Genomic DNA, 23,622 nt, shown 5'->3' on the forward strand with positions numbered 1-23,622 from the left:
GCTGCAAAGATAGCAACAGAGATAGCACTAGCACTGCTTGCCATAGAAGTTCAGGAAATGGTGAATTAAGCCATAATGCAATAATTCGGTGATCAGTATTAACAGTTTAAAATGTGCATAGATTAATGTAAACATGCTGGAAACTTCACAATTAAAGAGCTCTGTAGGAAAAGAAACAAAAGATAGAGAAAACCCAAGCTTTTTAAGGCTGAAACTAAAATTCAGTCTAACAAATTAAGGCAAATTAAAATTTAGGACATAAAAAATGTTAGAGATGTAAATAAATACAAAAATGCACATGAGCAAAACGTTTTAGAAATGGAGCTGGTGTTACTTTGAAATAAGCAAACAGAAAAATGTCATGACCAGACAGTGCAGAAGAGGGATGCAGGGACACTTGCAAAGCTTAGATATACAAGAAATTACAGAAAGCTGTGTTTTACAAAAGAACGTCTGAACCTGAAACAGATTTGGCAGAGAGTGAGGGGCTTGAATAATCAGGTGCATTTCTGGTAGGGTGAGAATGAAGGTTTGATGGGATAAAGAGTCAGAAAATTAACTAACATGAAAAACAGTAATTTTATCAGAAAGCCTTAAAGTATATGAATTAGTAGCAAACATGGTTTCATGGAAGGCTTCTTAAATAGTTGAACATTCATTAAAGCAAGTCAGTTTTTGTTTGCCACACATAAAAGATATTTTTCAAAGAAAGTAATTTAGCCTGTCAGTAATGGAACCTCTAAATAAAGACATAATTATAGAAATCTAAACCAATGTTGGTAGCAGAATGAATTAAGGACTCAGCAGCTGTCAAGTAAAGATCAGTGTAAATTGTGTCACTGTGTTGGTGTAAGATGGTAACAGTGAAAACAGGTATTTAGAAATGACTCATTTTGAGAAGGAGATTATAATTATAAATCTAACAGGATAGGGAAAGCACAGAAAATATGTACAGTGTGATTGATCAGATCAGTATGCAAAACCATTTAGCAAAGATGGTGTGAGAAGAGTGACAAACCAGTATAGTTATGATCTTTTTTTTTCTGAACCAGGGAAAATCTGATCATGTTTCTCTATAACAATAACAGTAACTGTAAACTTTATTTTATATAGCACATATCCAAGCATCTTAAAGCAATATAGCAGGTGTAAAAACAGTTATGAGGACCATGAGTTACAAAGTAAATACATATAAGAAAGACAAGCAGTTAGAAGTGCTACCGAAGTTAGAAAATGAAGCAGATACAGACACTAAAAGGAAGGTTTTGAGGTTAGATTTAAATGCAGTCAGGGTAGGTGACTCTGATATCACTGGGGATACAAATCCAGAGCCCTGGGGTGCAGCTAGAGAAGGCCCTGTCACCCACAGAATGTATATATTCTTGAGGACAGCTAGAAGACCAGAGTCAGAGGGACAAAGGTTGCAGATAAGCCAGATAGGTATTGAATGAGGATGAGGATTTTGAAGTTGACTCGAAACCTGATAGGAGGCCAGTGCAAGGACTTGAAGACAGGTGTAATGTGATTGCTTGTTTGCGCAATATTCTGGTTGTCAAATTCTGAACATATTGGAGATTGCTTGGTGTGGATTTAATTACCCCAGTGAACAAGATGTACAGTCATCAATTCTAGAAAAAGAAGCCCTTTTAGTTTCTCTAGTTCCCTTTAAAAGAAACTAAATCAGTGTGATGTTCCATAATGCAGCTTTTTTTAATGCTATACATGGCCGGTATTTACATATGATGTTTGTGATTTAAACAATTAATACAAGCAGTTTTTGAGGATTTAAGTTAGTCTGATTTATTGCAGGGAGCAAAGCATTAGGAGTTATGTTCAAGCTAGTAACAGCGTGTCTGAAGAGCTCTTGCAAAAAAACCAACATATTGTATGCAAAATAACAGCATACAGGTATATTAGAAATAAATGCAAGGTATATGGATATTCAAGGTATGGTTAGAATATGAGATGCCAGGTTGCAGACACTGAAGGAGAAGGATGGAAAGGTTGAAAAAGAAGCAAGGGAGGATGTATGGACACAAGATCTACTAGCGGTAGAGTTAAGAAAGTAAGAAGAGCTTTGAACACTGAGGAAGAAATAAATGAACAACACAGAAGCTGGAATGTTGACCTGAAACATCCTGTAGTAACAGTATGGTTGAAATGAGGAATGAAGAGTAGTTGAGACAGGGATGAAAATTACAATGGAATTTTCAGTTTCTCAAAGTAGTAGAAAATGATTAATCTAGAACAACTGAAAGTGTTATCTGCAGGCTGCAAAAAATGGCAGGTAAAGTAAAATTAGACAAAGATTGTTTGCCACCATGTAGTAGATGAACAGACACAGGTTAAAAGTAAGTTCTCATGGAGCATGTTAAGACTAGGGATGTACAGGTAGGTAGGAAAAAGATAATTTGGGGAAAGTTGAGGAATACACTGATAACAAGGACACTTCCTAAGAAGGTTAGGCATGCTTTTGACAAATGGACAGGAGATGTTACAGACTGCAGGGGAAGGTGATAAAGTTAACAGACTCACTGAATATCCACTGTTGAATGTTTACATAGATACTGAAATGAGGATTGTATTTTAGATTTTGTGAAATTGCTAGCGTTCAACTGTGTTTTGGATGCACATCAATTGAAGGAATGGGCAAACATACAGTAACTGATGCTGAGCCAGCATCTGAAGATATTTATATTTAGAGGCAATTTGTTGATTTGTTGTCCGACTAGTTATGGATACTGATGTGCCAGAGAGGTGGAAAAGCTGTTTTTGTTAAACCAGCACTATAAAATAATTTATCCTCAGTGAGATCCTGCCATCTCATAGTGGGTTTAATCACTGTGTATAGTTACACAATTCCTTTAGTTCCATCCATTTTCTAATCTCTTTATCCAGTACAGGGGAGCTGGAGCCTATCCCAGCAAGCAACGGACGCAAGGCAGAATACACCCAGAATACATCACAGGGCAGACAAACAGACAGAAACACACACTCAGACACTCACACGAGTGAGTGTGGCTTATTAGTATTTCCATAAGCCAATTAACCCTACCAGTATGTAGGTACCTGTAGAGTACTTGGAGAAAACCCACATGAACCCAGAGAGAACATGCAAACTCCACACATACTGTACCACAGGAATTGAACCTGGGGCCCCAGCACTGTAGGATAGCAATGCTAACCACTGTGCTACCATTAAAAATGGATGGATAGCTTAGTTATCTTTCTAGTTCACAGATTTGCATGCATAATTTAATTTTGAAAGTCACTGAGATATCTGGTGCAACTGTTGTATTTATGAAAAAACGTACCAAAAGCATGCTAAACACTGCCACCCTATTCCTTAGTTAATACATTTAATTGCTATAAACAGTTAAGACTGTTACAGATGCAGCCATTCAAAGTGAGCGGTACAGACACGTACCACAGGTATGATGACACGGGGTACCGCGGTGCGTGATTGGTTGACTGACAGGGGCACTCGTGGTCCGTTGGTCTGTTGTAGAAAGACTTACTGTAAACGTCTTTACTGTGCCCGTTGTAGATATTGAATTTTACCACTGAAGGGAAATCTTAGTAGCTGAGCATAAAAAGAATAGGAGCATACTGTAACGCGTGTGAAGGCCATAAACGATATTAATTTTGGAACGTAAACATACAGTATATAGCTGGTCTTGGTACTTTAAAGAAAAAAATACACACCAGTATTCCATTTCTCCCTAAACATTGTAAGCTTCGAAGTCTTTAACTAACGTGATACCGGAGTCAACAAGCATACTTTTAGAATTTGATTAAAAGGGAATATGATATGGAATCGCGTATCTAAAGAATTTAATAACGGTATGATTATATCCGTGTACTGCGGCAGGGCTGTGTAGGGCTGTTTCGCCTGCCTGTTCATGCGAGCTCTCTTGTAGCCTACTGGTCTAGGTGCGTAACTACCAACTGGCAGGTTGTGTGTTCAAATCCAGCTGGTGCTGGACTTTTATTTTAACAAACATTTCTTCGAAAAAATAGGTAAGCGATATTATGGACAATCAATTGACTTTTATATTTCAAAATATCGCAACATGATCGATATTTGCGATATTTTGAACATATCTTCCCTTCTGACAGCGGTTCCTGCTTCTATTGTGTGTGTGTGTGCAACAGTAAATTTTTATAGAGAAATGGAGGCTGGACAGTATGCATTACAATATAAACATTTATATTGATTTAAATCGTGTTCTGATTTAAATCGCTAACGCGTGTTTAATTATGTGTTTTTTAATCATAATCAGGCTAATGCATTTCTACATTTTCTGTATGAACCAGCTTAGAGGTTCATACAGAAAGACAGCTTGTGTTTAAATTGAGTATAAGGTAATTTATGCTTCTAAAGTCATGGTCAGTATTATTGTACTGTGCTGTACTGTGTCACATTATTTTATAGCGTTTTTATTGCGTTATTAAATCCGGTGGCGCTGTGTTAGTTTCCTGACTCACATTACTTAAACTGTGACACTGATCATTCATCTCTAAATAAACTTTATTTTATATAGCGTTTTAAGCGAATAGGTAATTAGATTGCTCATAAACCTAATCACTTTTTCTACGTAAACACAGCGTGATTGCTCTCTGAAAATGCTTTTCCTTTATTTTTAAAGTAGGCTCAGATTTCAACTATAGATCGTATTATTATAAACTTTCTTGGAAAAATGTATTTTATGTAAACCATGTTTGCTATTAATTCATTTAGGGCTAAAATACGTTCATTGTCTTCCAATCGAGTCGAGTTGACATTGGAAGCCTGACACACCCGGACTGTTAAACCAACGCATTAGCACGTCAAAGCCCATTGAGCCAGTATTGGCTTTAGTATGCCCCCCTTCTCCCCTCAATTCAATTCAATTCAATTCAAGGTGTTTTATTTGCATGACAGATGGGTACAAGCAGTGTTGGGTATGTATATTGTAACGCTTACGGCAGACAGGCACTGTGTAGGAGCCGACGCACCAGAGCAGCGCCTGCATTTATAACTTAGTTTTTAAAATTAGTCAAGCAATACGAAGCATCTCCTTTTACTTAGTGCCTGAGCATACTGCAACGTGTGTGAAGCCCATAAACGATATTAATTTTGGAACTTAAACATACAGTATATGGCTGGTTTCGGTACTTTAAAGAAAACATACACACCAGTATTCCATTTCTCCCTAAACATTTTAAGCATCGAAGTCTTTAACTAACGCGATACCGGAGTCAACAAGCATACTTTTAGAATTTGATTAAAAGGGAATATAATATGGAATCGCGTATCTCCAGAATTTAAAGACCAGACAATCGCAAACTCGTTTTCAATAAAATTATTTTATTCATTCAGCAGTTTGTGAGAGGGACATCCAGCAGGGAGAGACACACACACCGGTTTCCATTGACAAAATTGTTTTTTTTTCAATTCCTCTTGTCTAACAGGAATGTTTTGTTTGTGGACAGACTGTTAGACAAGAGGAAAAGACCGCCTCCTCCTACGAAGCATTTCGTTGATCCGATCACGAATTCTTTTCCAGTCGTACGCAGCAAGGGTTGAGAATCTCCGATTCACCATCGTACTAATGGTTTCCCGGAGATTGCAAGGCAAGGCACTTTTGCCTCTGGACCCATCGAAATTTACAGACGTGGTCCACCCCCAGTAAATTTCAAAAGTCACAAGATTTCGAAACACGAGGGCGGCGTAGCGGTCGGCTCTTGCTTTCCCGTCTATGCCGATGCACTGCAAGTACAACCCCCCCTCCATCTCCTGGGTGATGGGTAGCAGTTGGACATCTGGGAGAATTATTCGTCCCACTGGCATCTGTGAATTCCGCTGTGCTTCCTGGGGGGAGATAGCCGGCGGGGACAGCATCAACAGATTCCTGCGCGGTGGTGAACTGAGAGGCCGGGATGGAGTGTCCTGAGGCGGTGTGTGCTCTGCGGGGGGCAGAGCTTCCGCCAGGCATTGCAGCCTGCGCAGCGGGGAGAGGCACTTTTCGGGAGACAGCTGCTCAACTGTTTGACTGCTGAAACTCTAGCCTCCCAATCCTCCCCAGTAATGCATCGTAATGCTCCTGCTGCTGCCGAAATGTCTCCATACAGGTGCTGCTTCTACAGGTTGGCACCCTGGCCAGTGGCCGAGAGCAGAGACCCACGGCCTGTGGCAAAATAACATAATTCATGTAAGAAGTAAAGTCACACAGTAGTATTCATCAGTCGCGGAACAGAAGTCAAAATAAACTTTTCTTTTTTTCCGTCTTACCACTTTCTTTTTTACTGTCCTGGTGGTAGATCGTTTCGCCCGTGCGGTGTTTTCTTGAAGAACAGGCTACGAAGAAATAATTATAATTGAATTTAAAATTCAAAACGGCAATAATACCTAATAATTTGACCGTATGAAATGCATAATATAAACCTAGAAACATATACGTGAGCGAGTACTTAAGCACTTTAGTATCGGTGTTAAGACATACCTCTCAAATACTGTAAATCAAGTTAAAAATATCTCAAGACCGATTCTGGTCGTAATGAAACCATGCAAGGGAGTTTTTATGTCCGTTGCAGTTCTTTTGCAACATGAATATAATTATATCGTTATTAATTTCTTGAGATACGCGATTCCATATTATATTCCCTTTTAATCAAATTCTAAAAGTATGCTTGTTGACTCCGGTATCACGTTAGTTAAAGACTTCGAAGCTTACAATGTTTAGGGAGAAATGGAATACCGGTGTGTATTTTTTTCTTTAAAGTACCGAGACCAGCCATATACTGTATGTTTATGTTAAGATTTCCCTTCAGTGGTAAAATTAGATATGAATATTCAATACTTAAACGGGCACAGTTAAGACATTAAATATACATATACATATTGTATACAGTACAGTTTGCATACGGTAATATGTTTATGTTACGCGATTAAAAAATAAATAAATAAAACTGGAAGGTCCAGCACCACCATTATGTTTATATGGTTGTTTTTGTTGGTTGGTTGTTATTATGGTTATTAATAATACGATCTATAGTTGAAATCTGAGCCTAAATAAAAAAAAAAGCAAGTGATAAGGTTTATGAGCAATCTAATTACTTATTCGTTTAAAATGCTATATAAAATAAAGTTTATTATTAATTTGCTGGACAGAGCAGTGAACATTATTATGCATAAGACAAAAATAACGATCCTGATCAGTTTAGAAATCTGTGTACGCTGTAAGGTTTTTACTTCTTAAACTTTTAAAATACACGTTTTGAATAGAAAGAAATCCTCTTCCTGGTACAGTATGTATAGCAAACCAGCACGTCTTTTTTCTCCAATCAGAGGGGTGTCAGATGGTGTCAGCCAATCACCATTCTGCGTTGGATAGCAACGGGTGACTGTTCTCAGGCGGAAGATGTAAACAGCTTAATGTTCGTGTTAAATAATTTTTTTAAATTCAATTAAACGGGCACAGTTAAGACATTAAATATACATATACATACTGTATACAGTACAGTTTGCATACGGTAATATGTTTATGTTACGCAATTAAAAAATAAATAAATAAAAATGAAAAGTCCAGCACCAGCTGGATTCGAACACACAACCTGCCAGATGGTAGTCACGCACCTAGACCAGCTCGCATGATCAGGCAGGCGAAACAGCCCTACACAGCCCTGCCGCAGTACACGGATATAATCATACCGTTATTAAATTCTTTAGATACGCGATTCCATATTATATTCCCTTTTAATCAAATTCTAAAAGTATGCTTGTTGACTCCGGTATCACGTTAGTTAAAGACTTCGAAGCTTACAATGTTTAGGGAGAAATGGAATACCGGTGTGTATTTTTCCTTGTGATATTTTAAGCTCTAGTTGAATGATAGGTGTCGCATTTTAAATCATTTTCATAGCTAGAAATTATGAAACGCCCTGTTAAAAGCAAGGAAGTTTTTTTGCCCTGTTGTAACAGAAGAAATAAGGTTCTTGATCCCGAGATGAAGTAAAACAGATGAGTTTATTGCATGCAAGGAACAATAAAGCCGAAGTCTTGTTTCCCGCAAGAAACAACAAAACCGAAGTATTGTTCCACGTATTGTTACAAACTTTTGGGTTATATACAGTTTTCTTCTCCGTTTCTGACGTCACTCGGTCTGATGGTAAAGAGGGGGGTTCATGGTATTTGGCCAGTTTATGATGTTCTGGGCAAATGGTCAGTTTAACATTACACCCAGGGGGGTTCCTAGCTGGCATCTGCAATCCTTATCAGTTAACCCCCTTTCCTGCCATAAACCCCTGCTTGTGACTTGGAAGTCTAAACCCCCTACAGAAAAGATTAAATTCAAACCCCCGTCTTCACATCTTTCTTCAGCCCGTTGAAGTAAAACAAAATGCCTGACAAAGTATGGCTTGGACAGATTCCAAGTGCTTGTACAAATGTGCTAAAGAAATTATACTTTGAGTATACAGCTTGTCCAAAGTCATCCATTATTAATACTATTAGTAATATCTTCAGTAAAGGCTTTGATGCATAAATATTTCTGATAAAGGTAGGTTGTGTACTTTTGTCCAACTGAGCAATCTTGCTTTCATAAAATATACCAACATTTTAATGACTGATGATTAACATGCTGTAATACACAGTTCAAAATTAAAGGCTCAAATGCTGTACATGAGAGGTTAAGCTCCCCCTGGCGGTTTTACAAGGCGACGCCGGATAGTTAGTCACGTGACACACGTGAAACGCGTGATACCGTGTGATACCGCGACACGCCCACCGGGGTATGCCGCGAAATACCTCACCCATTTTGAATGGCTGCATCTGTATTAATTGTTGATAGCAAAATATTTTAAAATATATTTTATCCTTATATATTTTTCTTTACTAATTCTGTATTTGACATATTTTCCCATACTCGGATTTAACGTACATTTGAACAATGACTTGTATTTCAAATATTGAACTTAGACATAACATTCAGAAATACAATCGAGAATAGTTTTGTGGCATTTCTTTTGATTACACTTTGCTAAAATTGATAAAAACCTAAAGGCGATTAAAATCTATAATCTTTCCACATGTCATGTCATTAGGAAGTACAATAAGCTCCTGCTTTGTTTAACAATGCTTTAAAAATTAAATATAATTGGTGAGAAAGTAGCTATCCTTAATGATAATTAAAGGACTGGAAGTCAAAGGAAATCATTTACGTTGCTTAATTTGAAAACCTAAATTTTAAAGGCAGATGCGATCTGCCTTAAGCGTTCCAGGCTGCAGACGGCTCATTCTGTATTACAGAGCTCCGCGCCTCCTCCCTCTCTCAGTGCCGCCGCTTCTCTGACACAGCGCAGTGGACGGGGAGATATTTTCTCAGACTCTGATTGGAAAAAAAGACCTACTGACCTGCTTTGTACCAAAGGAAAATAGTAGAATATGTTTTTTTTCTTTGTGTTTATGAAATTCAAGTGTTTAAAATGTTTGATTAAAAAGTAATTTACAGCGTAAGTTTCCAAGCTGATCAGGAGGAAGAAAATCACCTGTTTTTGTGCACATAAAACGTTTTTTTTTTCAACTAAACTAATCTTTTTAAAGTCATGCAATTCCTAAATTAGGGAGGGTCACGTCATTGTTTCTTATTTATGATTTTTTTAAAACTGGTGCCTCCAGTTAAACTGTAGAGATTCTTGTGTGAAGGTGTCGGTGTGTTTTGACTATGGTACGTGTGAGAGTACTGTACTTGTAGTAGTGAGTAGACATCGCGAGACAACAGAACGAGAGAGTAGAAGGCGGGAATATATGGTGTAAGGGCGTGATCTGTGTAGTTAATAAAATAGTTTAAATAATATAAGAACGGCTCTTTATTAAGATACACAACATTTATGGCGACGAGAGATGAGTGCTCGGCGAACTCAAAGTGAGCAGAACACTGCTGGTTTTCGTTCTCTTGCTGGTAGAAACGAACTCTTGAATATTCAGACTGTTCGTTTAGCTTGCGCCATGGAAGATACGGCAGCCGCGCAGAGAAGCTTTGCTTATGCCCAGCTTTCTCCACCGCTTCCACTGAACCTCGGAGCTCCGGATTTGTATACGGAATACAAGATATGGATGGAGTCGTACAGATTTTTTTAAATAACCAGTGGATCTACAGAAGCTCCGGATGCCGTGAGACGTGCTATATTACTGCACTGTATCAGGGCTCCCGTGCAGCGGATTTTCGCCAAACTCCCTGGAGAAAAAGGTACATATGAACAGACTGTAGCTGCCTTAGACACTTACTTTACACCGCGGAGAAATGTGGTTTTGGAACGGCATAAATTTAGGCAGAGAATTCAGTCTCAGGACGAATCTGTTGATGCTTTTGTGAATGCACTAAGAGAACTGGCTAAATCGTGTGACTTTGGAGTGTTGGAAGCTGACATGTTAAGAGATCAGCTTGTGGAAAAATGTGCACATAAGAGACTGCGTGATAAATTGTTGCAGGAGGAAGGGCTGACTTTAGAAAGAGCTCTTTCAGTCGCTAGAATTCATGAAGCAGCTCAAGCAGAATCAAGACACCTGACTAACTTCTTCACACACAGGGGTTGTTACCGTTTCAGAAAAGTTCCTTTTGGCTTGTGTAGTGCCCCAGAAGCCTATCAGAAGGCTTTGGACTCGATGTTGTGTGCAATGCCTGGTGTTGTGTGGTATATGGATGATGTTGTAGTACATGCGGAAAATGAAGAACAACTAGAACAGAGGCTCAGGCAAGTATTCCAAAGATTCCAAGACAGAGGCTTAACTCTAAATAAAGATAAGTGTATCTTTGGCCTGAAAGAGATCGAGATACTGGGACATTGGTCACTGCAGAAGGAATAAAACCAGACCTGAAAAAGGTGACAGCTGTTTGCAGTGCATTGAGACCTGAGAATGTTGCACTTTTGCGCTCATTCTTAGGCACTTGTGGATTTTTGATGAAATTCATTCCTAATTGTGCAGATCTATCAGAACCCCTTAGAAAACTAACGAGGAAAGGACAGAAGTGGAAATGGACATCGGAAACTGAGAAAGCCTTTGCCGAGTTGAAAAGAGAACTTGTAACTGAACCGTGTCTGGCATACTTCAAACTAGATGCGCCAACAGTAGTGATCAGTGACGCGAGTCCTGTAGGGCTTGGAGCAGAATTCCTACAAAGACAAGAAGATGGACAGAACAAACCAGTGGCATATGCAAGTCGCTCACTTACCCCAACAGAAAGGCATTACTCGCAAATAGAGCGTGAAGCCTTGGGTTGTGTTTGGGCAGTGGAACATTTTAGGACATATTCATGGGGAGGCAAGTTCACACTTCAAACGGATCACAAAACCCTCATTTATATGTTCAATCCCAAAAAGGCAACATTGGTACCACCCAGGATACAAAGACTTGGATTGAGATTATGGCCATATGATTACAAAATTGAACACATAGTAGGGAAAACCAATGTTGCAGACTCATTGTCACATCTTCCTTTACCAGACACAGAAGACACTGGTTATGTAGACACCTATGTTGATAGAGTGCTTTCAATCAGCACTTATGAACTGCATGCACTGACACTTGAGGAACTTAAGCAAGCAACAAACGAAGATGACACATTGAAATTGTTGATGTCCATAGTGGAAAAAGGACAATGGCCTAATCCAATTCAAGAAGAACTGCAGCCATATCACAGGTGTAGGTTGGAGTTATCTACATATGATGGACTGCTTTTAAGAGGACAGAGGATTGTGTTACCGAAAACAAAAATCAGACAAGCATTGAAAATAGCACATGAGACACATCAGGGTGTGGTTCGTACAAAACAGTACCTGAGAAGCAAATTTTACTGGCCTAGCATGGACAGTGCTGTTGAAAGACTAGTCAGAAATTGTTCCACTTGTGTGTTGAATCAGCCATTGCAGAAGGATCAACCTCTCCAACCACTTGAATTATCACCAAGGCCTTGGACAAAATTGGGCATTGACCTGGTAGGTCCCATTCAGAATGAATACATATTGACTGTCATAGACTATTATACTTCTTACCCTGAGGCGGTTGTTGTATCAGATATATCTTCAGCCACAGACAGCAGGAAAAAAATGGAGAGGGGAACTCCCTAAGATTCTGCTGACTTATAGATCTAAACCTCACAGGGCATCTGGAGAAACCCCAGCTAATCTTATCTTTGGTCGTGATATCCGGACTAAACTACCAAATGTGGAAAAGAAAGAAGAAGAGCAAAGGGACATTTAAAAGAAAAAATATATCAAGGGATATCAAGGGATCACAACTTTAAGGTCGGTGATGTAGTGTTTGTGGCTGGCCTAGACAACGGTAAATTGGATGCCAAGTTCAAAGACACTCGCTATGTGTTATTGAGAAACACCTCTTGTAACTCTTTTGGGTTAGTGAATGTGGAAGATGGCTCAAAAATAATGAGAAATGTAAAACATCTTCAACACGCTCCTCCATTGGATCTTGATTTTGAATCTGCAGAAACAGAAAATGCTGAGAATACAGGACTTTCTGACGTGGAGGAAGTGCCGAGTCCTCAGACAGTGGAGAGTACATCCGTAGGAGAGCCAGTAACTTTACCCAGAAGTGAAGTAACAACCAGAAGTGGCAGGGTTATCAGGAAACCGGCTCGTTACAGAGACATTTAAAAATATTGGACTCCATAGCTCTCCAAATGTTAAATTGCTCTATTTTGTTTGTTATCTATGTAGATGTTGCTTAGACTGCTAGAAATGAGGTGATATTTAGAAGTGACTTAAGTAGAAAATGAAGTAAAATTTGAGTTGGTACGCATAGAAATTGTTGTAAAAAAAAGAAAAAAAAGTTGAATGTGTTGAATAGAAATGGAAGGTTTTACATACATTTTGTTTTAATAGTTAATAACCGTTTACTGTGTGTTGATATAGAATTGTTACAATTGTATAGTAAAGTTATGGACTTTAAAAATAACAAAGGAAGGGATGTAGTATAGTGAGTAGACATCGCGAGACAACAGAACGAGAGAGTAGAAGGCGGGAATATATGGTGTAAGGGCGTGATCTGTGTAGTTAATAAAATAGTTAAAATAATATAAGAATGGCTCTTTATTAAGATACACAACAGATATAAAGACGCGGAAATGTGTTATATAGCGTTTGATAGTGGTTGCTCGGAGCCTGGGATAATGCTGGCATTTTAGAAACTTTCTACATGCGTGCAAATACCGCGACACAAGGAAAATGAAGGAAAAAGTAATTTCGTGAGCACGAATTGTAAATCGTTCCCTCGGTATAACTTTTTTTCCTACTGATGGCCCCTCCCGGGCTCCGTAACAAAGTGTTATCACACTTAAATTATTTAAACGAATACCTTTCCCATGTATTTATACGTTTTTTGTACTTCGGAGATAACTTTGGAGATATCAGACAGTACGCCGTCTTGTACTCTACCATTTCTGTCAATTAGCTTATGTGTGTTTTAAATCCAGTCGAGTCTGTTCCTTCTGTAGCCTTGTGTGAATTTATGTAGTTTTCATATGCATTTTTTGTTGTTTTTGTACAGTATGTGAATATAATGTTAATATTAATACATTCAGGTGAAATACAAGTTATATTGTAGTTCAACCAAGGTAAATAAACATAGCAGAAGGGCTTTAGTAGCATGATGCTAGCTACATTAAGTGACACTAGCTTGGCAGCACCTTTCAAAATAAAAGTATCCTAACCCTGCTTTAAGAAAAAAAAATCCTGGACCAGATAAAGTCACATTTATACTGTACCACAACAACAATTTGTACATCCTTAAAACTGGGTGGAATGTGATACAGAGACACACAGGTAATAGGAAATTGCTGTTCTTCATTATTTTTTTTTCTTTCTTGCAAACTCTTTGGTGTTTTTATATCACTTTCTGCTTGCAAACTGACACAGAGCTGTGCTCTTCTAGACAGGAAAAAGTCTAATTCCTGACAAAACAAAAAGTTGTGCCTCTCCAAAAGTAGCTCAAATCTATTTTACAGACCCACAGCTAATAGAAAATCACTATGGTTTTGTCAGGTAAGCATCTTTGCAAATGTTGCTGGGGTTTATAAGACCACTTGCTGTTTCCAGACTGGGACCATGCAGTGATGGACAGGGAGTGATCTCACTCCCCTCCCGACCAAACCAAAATTTGTCCCTCTTCAAAAATACCTCAGATCTATTCCACAGACCCATAGCTAATAGAAAATCACCTTGGTTTTGTCAGATAAGTGTCTCTGTCAAAACTGCTGGGGTTGATAAGACCACCCAGACTGGGACCATGCAGTGATGCACAGGGAGTGGTCTCACTCCCCTCCCAAACAAACAAAAAATTGTGCCTCTCCAAAAGTAGCTCAAATCTATTCTACAGACCCTCACCTAATAGTACATAACCATGTCTTTGCTAAAGTTGACTTTACCTGGTCCAGGAATTTTTTTTCTAAAGCAGGGTTTAGGCTTTCATTTCATTTTGAAAGGTGCTGCCAAGCTAGTGTCACTTAATGTAGCAAGCAGTACATTACAATTTGGCAGTACTGCTACATTAGCAGTAAGCTGCAGTATGTGTCCCAAAAGCCTAATATACTCACAGATTGATTCAGGTCTGTTTCAGGTGGAGGCACTGCCAAATTAAAAGTATCATTTTGTTATGCCACATTAAGAACATTAACATCGGTCACATTAAGAACCTAGGTCATCCCGTGTGTTATATACTGTATGAATTTAATGTTGTACCTCTGGTTATGGTTTCACTTCTGTGTTGATATTCAGGTACACTTTCACTGCTATAGCACCTGAACCTGTCTGACTCCCATGTTGAGTCTCTTGATCCACCTCTTCTCTAACCTTATTCTGACCTTCAGCAGCCCTGCTGTTGTGTTTAGGGTGAGTTATGTCAGTAAGAAGAGAATTGTACCCAGTGCACTTTCTGCTGGGCCAGAGCCAACTCCTCTTCTACAAGAGGAGGATAAACACAGTCTCAGGCGGAGGGTCTGTAGAGGGAGTGAGTTTGAGGGGTTGGTGAAGAGCAGGATCTCACTAGAATTCCTCTAGTAAAACTGTGGAGATACTGTAATTGTTTGGGGTGCTATACTGTAAGGGTTCTAGTGAATACAAGCTATATTTTAGTTCAACCAGGTTAAATAAACATGTACTGTGCTCACTGAAATTGAGGGGGTCCGAGGCTACGTGTCCCTAGAGTAAAAAGCTGGAGAGCGAGAATCACGAAAGCACTATGGAGAGATCCAGAGTGTACGGATCAACTAGTGAGCTTTAATTTCAATAGACAGGGGGAAAAAGGGAGAGATTATCAGGAAAAAAGAGGAGCAGAAGGGACTGGATTAGGATTGGTAAAATGTCTGGAGAGGATGAACATAGTGCAAGGCATCCACATTCATTCTCAAAGAAAAAACACTCGGTTGTGTTCCGGCTGCTGTTGTGTTCAGGGTGAGTTATGTTAGTAAGAAGATAATTGTACCCAGTGCACTTTCTGCTGGGCCAGACCCAACTCCTCTTCTACAAGAGCAGGATTAACACAGTCTCAGGTGGAGGGTCTGTAGAGGAGGAGAGTGTTTGAGGGGTTGGTGAAGAGCAGAATGTCTCTAGAATTCCTCAAGTAAAACTGTAGACTCTTGTCTGAAGGTGTTGGTGTGTTTTGACTATGTTACATGTGGGAGTCTGTGTAGAGAGTCTTTCATGTGTAAAAAGTGTGCAGTGTTGTGTAGTTTTGCGAGGGATGAGATTTGTTTAGTTTCATGATCAATTTCTTTATTCTTTTTATTACTTTTTATTACTTTTTGTAATAATAATTATATTATTGCTTAATATAATTATTAATTATTTTTTGTGGTGTTATAGTTAAAACCCTGTTTTTTGTTCTTCAAATGGTTTATTTTCTTTAAATGGGAAAGTTGTTTTTCTCAAAATATCTACAAACATCAAAATCTCCAGTCCACTTACTCCAGTATTGGTCATTTACATTTGGGATTAATAAACCATTTGAAGAAAAACAACAACACTGTAACTAACTAAAATAACTATAAGAAGATGACATCATAATAAAATATAATAATAAATGTGAAGCAATTTTTATTATGGTTAAAAGTCAAAGTCTCTCTATTTCTGTTTCCCATTTCCAGTCACTGTAGCTCCATGTGTCTCCCTGTTTCCCACTGTCTCCCTTCCTGAAAATTTCTTCTCATCTTTCTTCTTCCTCCTGGAACCCAAATTTTGATGCAGCTGTTAACTTCATCATCCTCATCAATGAAGACTCTGAGATGGATAATGACATGATGTTGTATATTCCTGCTGAGCTTGGTGTTGTAGTGAAGACTTGGAAAGAAAGATGTGGAAGAGCTGTGCAGATGTTCAGCTGTTCTCCTGTCTTTTTGTCTGCAGGATGGAGAGCTGTAAACTAACAGAGAGATGTTGTGAAGATCTGGCCTCTGTTCTTCAGTCTCAACACTCCAGTCTGAGAAAACTATATCTGAGTGAGAATAACCTGGGGGATTCAGGAGTGAAACTGCTGTCTGCAGCTCTGAGGGATCCCAACTGTAAATTAACAACACTGTGGTAAGTGAACACTGGTGATTTCTTTGTTTTTTATTGTTTGATGTAGATATTCTGAAACGCACAACATTCACTTTTTCACATGCATCAGAAAGTAACACCTAGGAAGTACAAAACAAGAAAGAAAGAGGGCATACAGAAAGACAAAAAACTGCTACGCAACTTTATACAAATTCTTGTCTCTGGCTTTGTTAATATCTCATTGCTGAGAGACTCGACATGCAAACTTTCCCACTTTGCCCATCTTTTTACACATATGTTTATGCTGTTTTTGATTTAGAATTCTGTGGGTAACATTGTCTATGAGATTTAATTCATAAAGTCCTTCATCATTTGAATACAAGGTCAGTCCAGCTTTAATCAGTTTCTAGTGATTTATTTCATTGCTGCCGTCTTGACAGTTCTAAACAAGTATCTTTCTACCTCTGAAGGCAGCTCATCTGGTGTTTGTCCCAAAAGAAGAAGGACTCCTAATAAGGATTGTTGTATATTTCTTCAAGATTTTGAAGACTGGGCCAACCCAAATTTCTCATTTGTATCTTACTCTTAACTCTTGTATTCCTACTGTATTTTCTAATATTCTATATACATCTGAAAGGATGTAGCTGTGGAAGTGAGTTAGGTATGCAAACTTTATCAATTTGTTAACCTCTTATTTTAGTCTCATTTAATTCTTCTCAGCTTTGAATTTCCCCAGTGTTTTCTCCTCTCTCTCTGTGCTTTAACCTTGCCTGTCTGACCACGTCTTGCACTGATCCCTGTGCTCTGAACCCTGCATGTTAAATGACTCTGCCTGGTGCTTTAATCAGTTCCTCTCAGCTCAACCCTTCCATTTCGATCGCGTCTCTAGTTTCACTTTCTCCTGCCTGCCCTGCTTGCTTCCAGCAGAGCCCGCACCTGGATTCAGTCTCCAGCTTACTGCTTCCATCAGCTCAGTGCAGGAGATATCACACTGGGGCCCTAGGTTCAATTCCAGACCTGGGGTGCTGTCTGTATGGAGTTTGTATGTTCTCCCCATGTTTGTGTGGTGTTTCAGTTTTCTCCCACAGTCCACAAACATGCTGGCAGGTTAATAGACTTCTGGGAAAGCTGGCACTGGTATGAGTGTGTGCTCTCTGATAGACTGGCATCCTGTCCAGGGTTCAATCCTGCCTTGTGTCCAGTGCTTCCTGGGACAGGCTCTGGGTAACTGTGACCCTGAATTGGATAATTGTTTATTAAAAGTGATGTTGATGGTGTTCAAATGCTGCACTACCACTTTGTCGATTAGCTGACAGTATAAACATATCCCTGTAATGACAGATAAAGTCAAATTTCAGGGCAAACTTCAGTCTAGATTTATTTGGGAGGGAAGAAAACATCAGGTAAAACCTACAGCACTCAAACACTCCCAGATCTACAGTCTAACTTCTGTGCAGCTCAGCTTAAAGCTTCAACAACCTGAGTGACCGCTCCCCAGCAAAATAGTGAAGAGGTATTCGTCTCACTTAAAACATTATGTTTTACACCTAGTATAACTCAAAGCATTATGAAAATAATTAAATTCTGCAATTTAAATACATTAATCACTTAGAAAATAGTGTGTATTGAAAAAAAAACTCAAGAAAGGAATAGTTGTTTTGAGGGTTGAGAAAAATAGCATGGCACCCTGACTTTAAACCACATAAAATAGACAGATGTTTTAGAAATGGTCATTGAGGGGCATAAGACAGAAACAAGGAGGAAGACAGAAATCCTGGAAGTACATTCATTCTTGTTGTCCCAATCCTTCCCAAGAGCAAGGGAGAAATTAATTTCCAGTTTTTTAAGTTTTGCTTCATGTCAGGATAATGTCAGAATCTGTCTGCACTGCTTCTCGGAGGTTACTACTAATGTAGGATCTAAATGATGGAAACAATGATTTGGACGAGCTGTGCAGATGTTCAGCTGTGAGCCTGTCTTTTTTTCTGCAAGATGAGTGAGTGTGGACTTACAGAGAGATGTTGTGAAGATCTGGCCTCTGTTGTTCAGTTTAACACTCCAGTCTGAGAAAACTCTATCTGAGTGACAATAACCTGGGGAATTCAGGAGTGAAACTGTTCTCTGCAGCTCTGAGGGATCCCAACTGTAAATTAACAGAACTGTGGTAAGTGAACACTGGTGATTTTTGTTGTTTTTTTTATGTGCTAATGCTGAGACACAACATTTGCTTTTTCACATGCATGAAAAAACGAATTAACTATTAATTAAAGGAAGTACAAAACGAGAAAGAAGGAGGGCATATAGAAAGATAAAAAACTGCTACGTGATTTTATACAAATTGATGTGTGTGGTTTCTTTGTTAACATCTCATTACATACTAACATGACATATTAGACATCTCGACATGCAATCTTTCCCACTTTGCCCATCTTTTTTCCACATACTGTATATAGGGATGCAGCCATTTAAAATGCACGGAGTACACTGCGGTAAAACAAGGAATCACCTTGTAAAACTGCCAGGTGGAGCTAATAAAGCTTAACATCTTACAGTATGTACAGCATTTGAGCTGTCACTAGAAAACACATGGTTTCGAATCCCGATCACTGCTGAAGGACAGTCTTTTTCCAATTAAGAATTTAAGTTGTATACTCTTTAGATTTTTAATAATTTTAAATTGTGTATTACAGCATGTTAATCATTAAACATTAAAAAGTTTGTATATTTTATAAAAGCAAGATTACTCAGTTGGACAAAAGTACACAACCTTCCACCTGTATCATAAATATTTTAATTCTGCAGAAATATTTTATGCATCAAAGTCTTTACGGAAGATATTACTAATAGTATTAATAATGAATGACCTTGGATAAACTGTAAACTCAATGTATTACTGTGGTCCACTTTCTTTGTAACCATCTTTGTAAACGAAAATACTTTATTTTTTAATTGACAAAAAGTAACACCAAAGCACTTCTGATCACGTATTCATTTCCAATCATACAAATTAAGTTTTGAAAAGCTCTGATTCACCATGCCTTTCACATGCACTTAAACAATATTAATTTAGGAACATAAACATATTATGTAAACTGTATATGGCTGGTATTGGTAGTTTTAGTAAAAAATACACACCAGTATTCATAAACATTTTAAGTATCAAGGTCTTACATGTGATTATTTTGGAAACGTTTTTATGTGCCTGTTCAGACTATATTAAGTTTATATACATTGTAGAAAATTATAGTGTTTGAACATTTTCTGTGAATATGCTCGTTATCACAGTAAAAACATGCATACTTTTTAGAATTTGATTAATAGGGAAAATAATATGGAATTGCTTATCTAAAGAAATTAATAACGATATAATTATATTCATATACTATAGCTCAAATTATCACAGTAGTACACTTTCTACGGAATTGTCTGTATCAGTTTCACTCCTTCCCATGTAATTACTTCTGTAGCCTAATGGGCTAGGCATGTGCTTTATTTACCCCCATTACCCCCATTTTGATTAAAATTGCAAACGCGTGTTTAATTAAATGCCTTTATTGATTCACAATCTGACAACGCATTGTAAATCGTTATCTTTGTCTTTTAAGTTCCTTAGTTAACTTTAAGCATAGCTTTCTCACCATTTAAATGTATTTTTCATACCATCGTTAAACAGCAGTAGCGGAATGTATTTCCTAATGGGATCACACGTGGGAAAATTAGATTGGAATAATTTTTATTTTTTTAATAAATTTGAGAAAAGTGTCATCTATACAAAAAAGTTGTATTTATTTTATACCACTTGATAGTTATATTAATAGAGATAAGAATTTAAGTTGTATACTGTTTAGACTTGTAATCATTGTAAACTGTATTAAAGCATGTTAAGCATTAAATGTGAAAAAGTTGGTATATTTTATAAAAGCAAGATTGCTCAGTTTTACAAACGTACACAACCTTCCACCTTCATCATAAATATTTTAATTATGCAGAAATACTGAGATGCTTAATTTTAGTAAATGTGTTGACAAATATCTGAATTTTTACCAGAAAAATTAGTATCCAGCTGTGAATCAGCTATGTGACCTTGCCCCCGTGAAAGTGTGGGAAAGAGGTTTAGTGGGCAGTGTAGTGACCATAGTGTGCTTTAATACACTGTATAGTATAACAGTATAAAACTTGTTTTTTTATGTTTGTAAACGCAATTCTTGCAAGTACATTTTGTACACTGTGCTTCTCTTTGTTAGCTGGTGGGCAAACGTTTGAGGTGAAAATTTACCTTTAAAGCAGAGAAGACCGCACCAAACATTTTCGGCTCTGTATGTCGCTCAAGACATTTCTCTTTGACGCTTTCTTTAGTCATAGAGGTGGGAAGATGCCTCCCCCTTCCCTCTGCCTGCCTCACCTGTTCCCATTTTAACCAATTTAGTGGTTTCATTAGTGACAAAGGCTAAACTTTCTTGAAAATAATGTCTTTTATGTTTTGCAAAAAACTGACTTGCTTTAACAAAATATATTTACAAATCCTTTTCCCTGGCAATCTTCCTGAATGCCCATCGCCTCTTTTTACACTTGTAAAAAAGAACATTTCAATGTTAATGCAACACAGAAGATGTTATTAATAATGTAGCACTTTCAGGCTCACCTGAGAATGCAGCTGAAATGTCACTGTTTAAACAAAAAAGAAATTAGATTGCTCTTAAATCTAATAACTTATTCTGCATAAACATTACGTAATTGCTCTCTGAAAATGCTCTTTTTCCTGTCCGTTTTTAAGTTATACTGCGCAGTGGGGGACGGTGCGCTATTTTGTCAGCAACCTGCTAATCTGCTTAGCACCTGTAGAAAACATGATTTTATTTCTGTACGGAATGCGCGGAAAGTGTTTCAAAAGTTTAATTAAGAAGTAAAAAGAACTTACAGCTTACACAAAGACTCAAACTACAGTATGAAAATACAAGTGTTTCGAAAAAAAGGACATTTGATTGCTGATTTCCTTATATTTATTTTAAAAATGCTTTTATTTATTCACAATCTGACAATGCAATACAGAACAAAAGCATCTGTGAAATCACTTTCCGAATGTCCCCCACTGCATCAACAATCTTAGGAAGAACACGAAACAGCCTGTTAACAGCTTGTTTTTTGCCTCATCTGTCTGCTGCAAAAAATTAAGCCCAACTTTTTAATAGCAGCAGACAGATCAGCTAATCAAGGAAGAAAACAATTATCTGCTGTTTGCTGCTGAGGCTGGGAGAGTAAATCTTCTCTATAACTCTTCAGTTTACAGAGCAATTTCGCCAGAGCCTCACATTGTCCAAAAATACTCTTCTTGTGTCAAATTTTTTGTTTGGCAGTATTTGAGTTACAGTGTATGAATACAACTATATCGCTATTATTTTTTTTAGATACGTGATTCCATATTATATTCCTTAGTAATCAAATTCTAAAAAGTATGCATTTTTTATTGCAATAACAATCTTAAATATTCGCAGAAAAGGTTAAAACATTATTACTTTTTCCGAAGTATATACAGTAAACTTACAGATGAAGCCATTCAAAATGCATGGTACAAACCCATACCGCACGCACGCGGTGTACTACGGTATGTGATTGGCTAGCCAAAATGACTGACAGGGGCACGTGTGGTGCATTGGTCGGTATTGAAAAGATTTAATCATATAATCATTTAATCTCTGTACTGTATATGTTTTAATCTGCTTGGTATTAAATATTTATATGGAATTTTACAACTAAAGGGAAATTTTTGTAGCTGAGCACAAAAAGAAGAGGAGCATAATGCATCTAATGATCATAAACAATATTAATTTAGGAACATAAACATATTATGTTAACTGTATATGGCTGGTATTCCACTTTCTCCCTAAACATTTTAAGCATCAGAGTCTTACATGTGGTTATTTCAGAAACGTTTTTACGCGCTCCTTCTGACCATATTAAGTTTATATACTTTGTGAAAACTGATAGTGTTTTAACCTTTTCTGCAAATACGCTCGTTATTGGAGTAAACAAAAGCATACTTTTAGAATAGGGATTAATAGGGAATATAATATGGAATTGCGTATCTACAGAAATTAATGAAGATATAATTATATTCATGTACTGTAGCACAAACTGTAGTATAAGACTTTCTATCGATATGTGTACGGCTGTTCCAGTGCTTTTTTTTTAATGTGATTTCGTTTGTGGCATGATGGCTTAAGTGACTGACTTATATGCCTGGGGTTTTGTGTTCAAACCCACCTACTGTATCACCATGAGTCTTATTTTAACAAAAACATTTCTTTGAAAAAGTAAAATAGCTAATATTATGGACTCTATATTGACGTTTTTTATATTTCTAAATATCACAACATGTTTGAAGCCAAGTCATTTATTAATAACAACGAATAATTTCAAACTGCTACTGATATCTTTACTGACAATAAATATTATCGATATTATTTTGTCATTACAAACGTATGCCATACGGCTTCCGTGTTACTGAAGCTAAAAGTTTAGCCTTTGTCACTAATGTAACCACTAAATAAAGACATAGAAATCGCTACGTTACAAACTGTATATGGCTGGTACTGGTATTTTAAAGAAAAAATGCAAAGTAAATACATATAAGAAAGACAAGCAGTTAGAAGTGCTACCAAAATTAGAAAATGAAGCAGATACAGACAATACGACTTCTGAAATGAAAAGTTTTGAGGTAAGATTTAAATGCACTCAGGGTAGGTGGCTGGTATTGGTATTTTAAAGTAAAAATACACAATAGTATTCCACTTTCTCCCTAAACATTTTAAGGATCAAAGACTTACATGTGGTTATTTCAGAAACGTTTTTATGTGCTCCTTCTGTCCATATCAAGCTTAATATTTGAATATTAAATATATTAAAAAAGTGAATCCTGTTTTTTTATGGTCTGTAGCTCAAATCCTGCTTAACTAAAAATTAAACACAAGAGGAGTATTACTGGACAATGTTGTGAGGCTAAAGAAATCAATAACGATATTAATTAAAAGATCTAAATATATTTAACGCATACGCCTGACATTAGAGGCTATGTCTGCTCGCCTGCACGGTGACGTC

At 37.5% G+C, this 23,622-nt stretch overlaps 2 protein-coding genes across 2 annotated transcripts in view; both read left to right on the top strand.

Moving 5' to 3' along the window:
* Positions 1-16,624, top strand: part of LOC102696027 (protein NLRC3-like) — a 69,398-nt gene extending 52,774 nt beyond the window's left edge. The window contains exon 6 of the mRNA XM_069180092.1: positions 16,396-16,624. Coding sequence (XP_069036193.1) covers positions 16,396-16,573 — 178 coding nt within the window. The 3' untranslated portion in view covers positions 16,574-16,624. The remainder of the gene's footprint in view (positions 1-16,395) is intronic.
* The window catches only part of LOC107076077 (NACHT, LRR and PYD domains-containing protein 12-like), a 703,435-nt gene that overhangs the window by 589,822 nt on the left and 89,991 nt on the right, over positions 1-23,622 (top strand). The gene's annotated exons all lie outside the window — the stretch shown is intronic.

Source organism: Lepisosteus oculatus, chromosome 18 (assembly GCF_040954835.1).
Source record: "Lepisosteus oculatus isolate fLepOcu1 chromosome 18, fLepOcu1.hap2, whole genome shotgun sequence".
Classification (NCBI taxonomy): domain Eukaryota; kingdom Metazoa; phylum Chordata; class Actinopteri; order Semionotiformes; family Lepisosteidae; genus Lepisosteus; species Lepisosteus oculatus.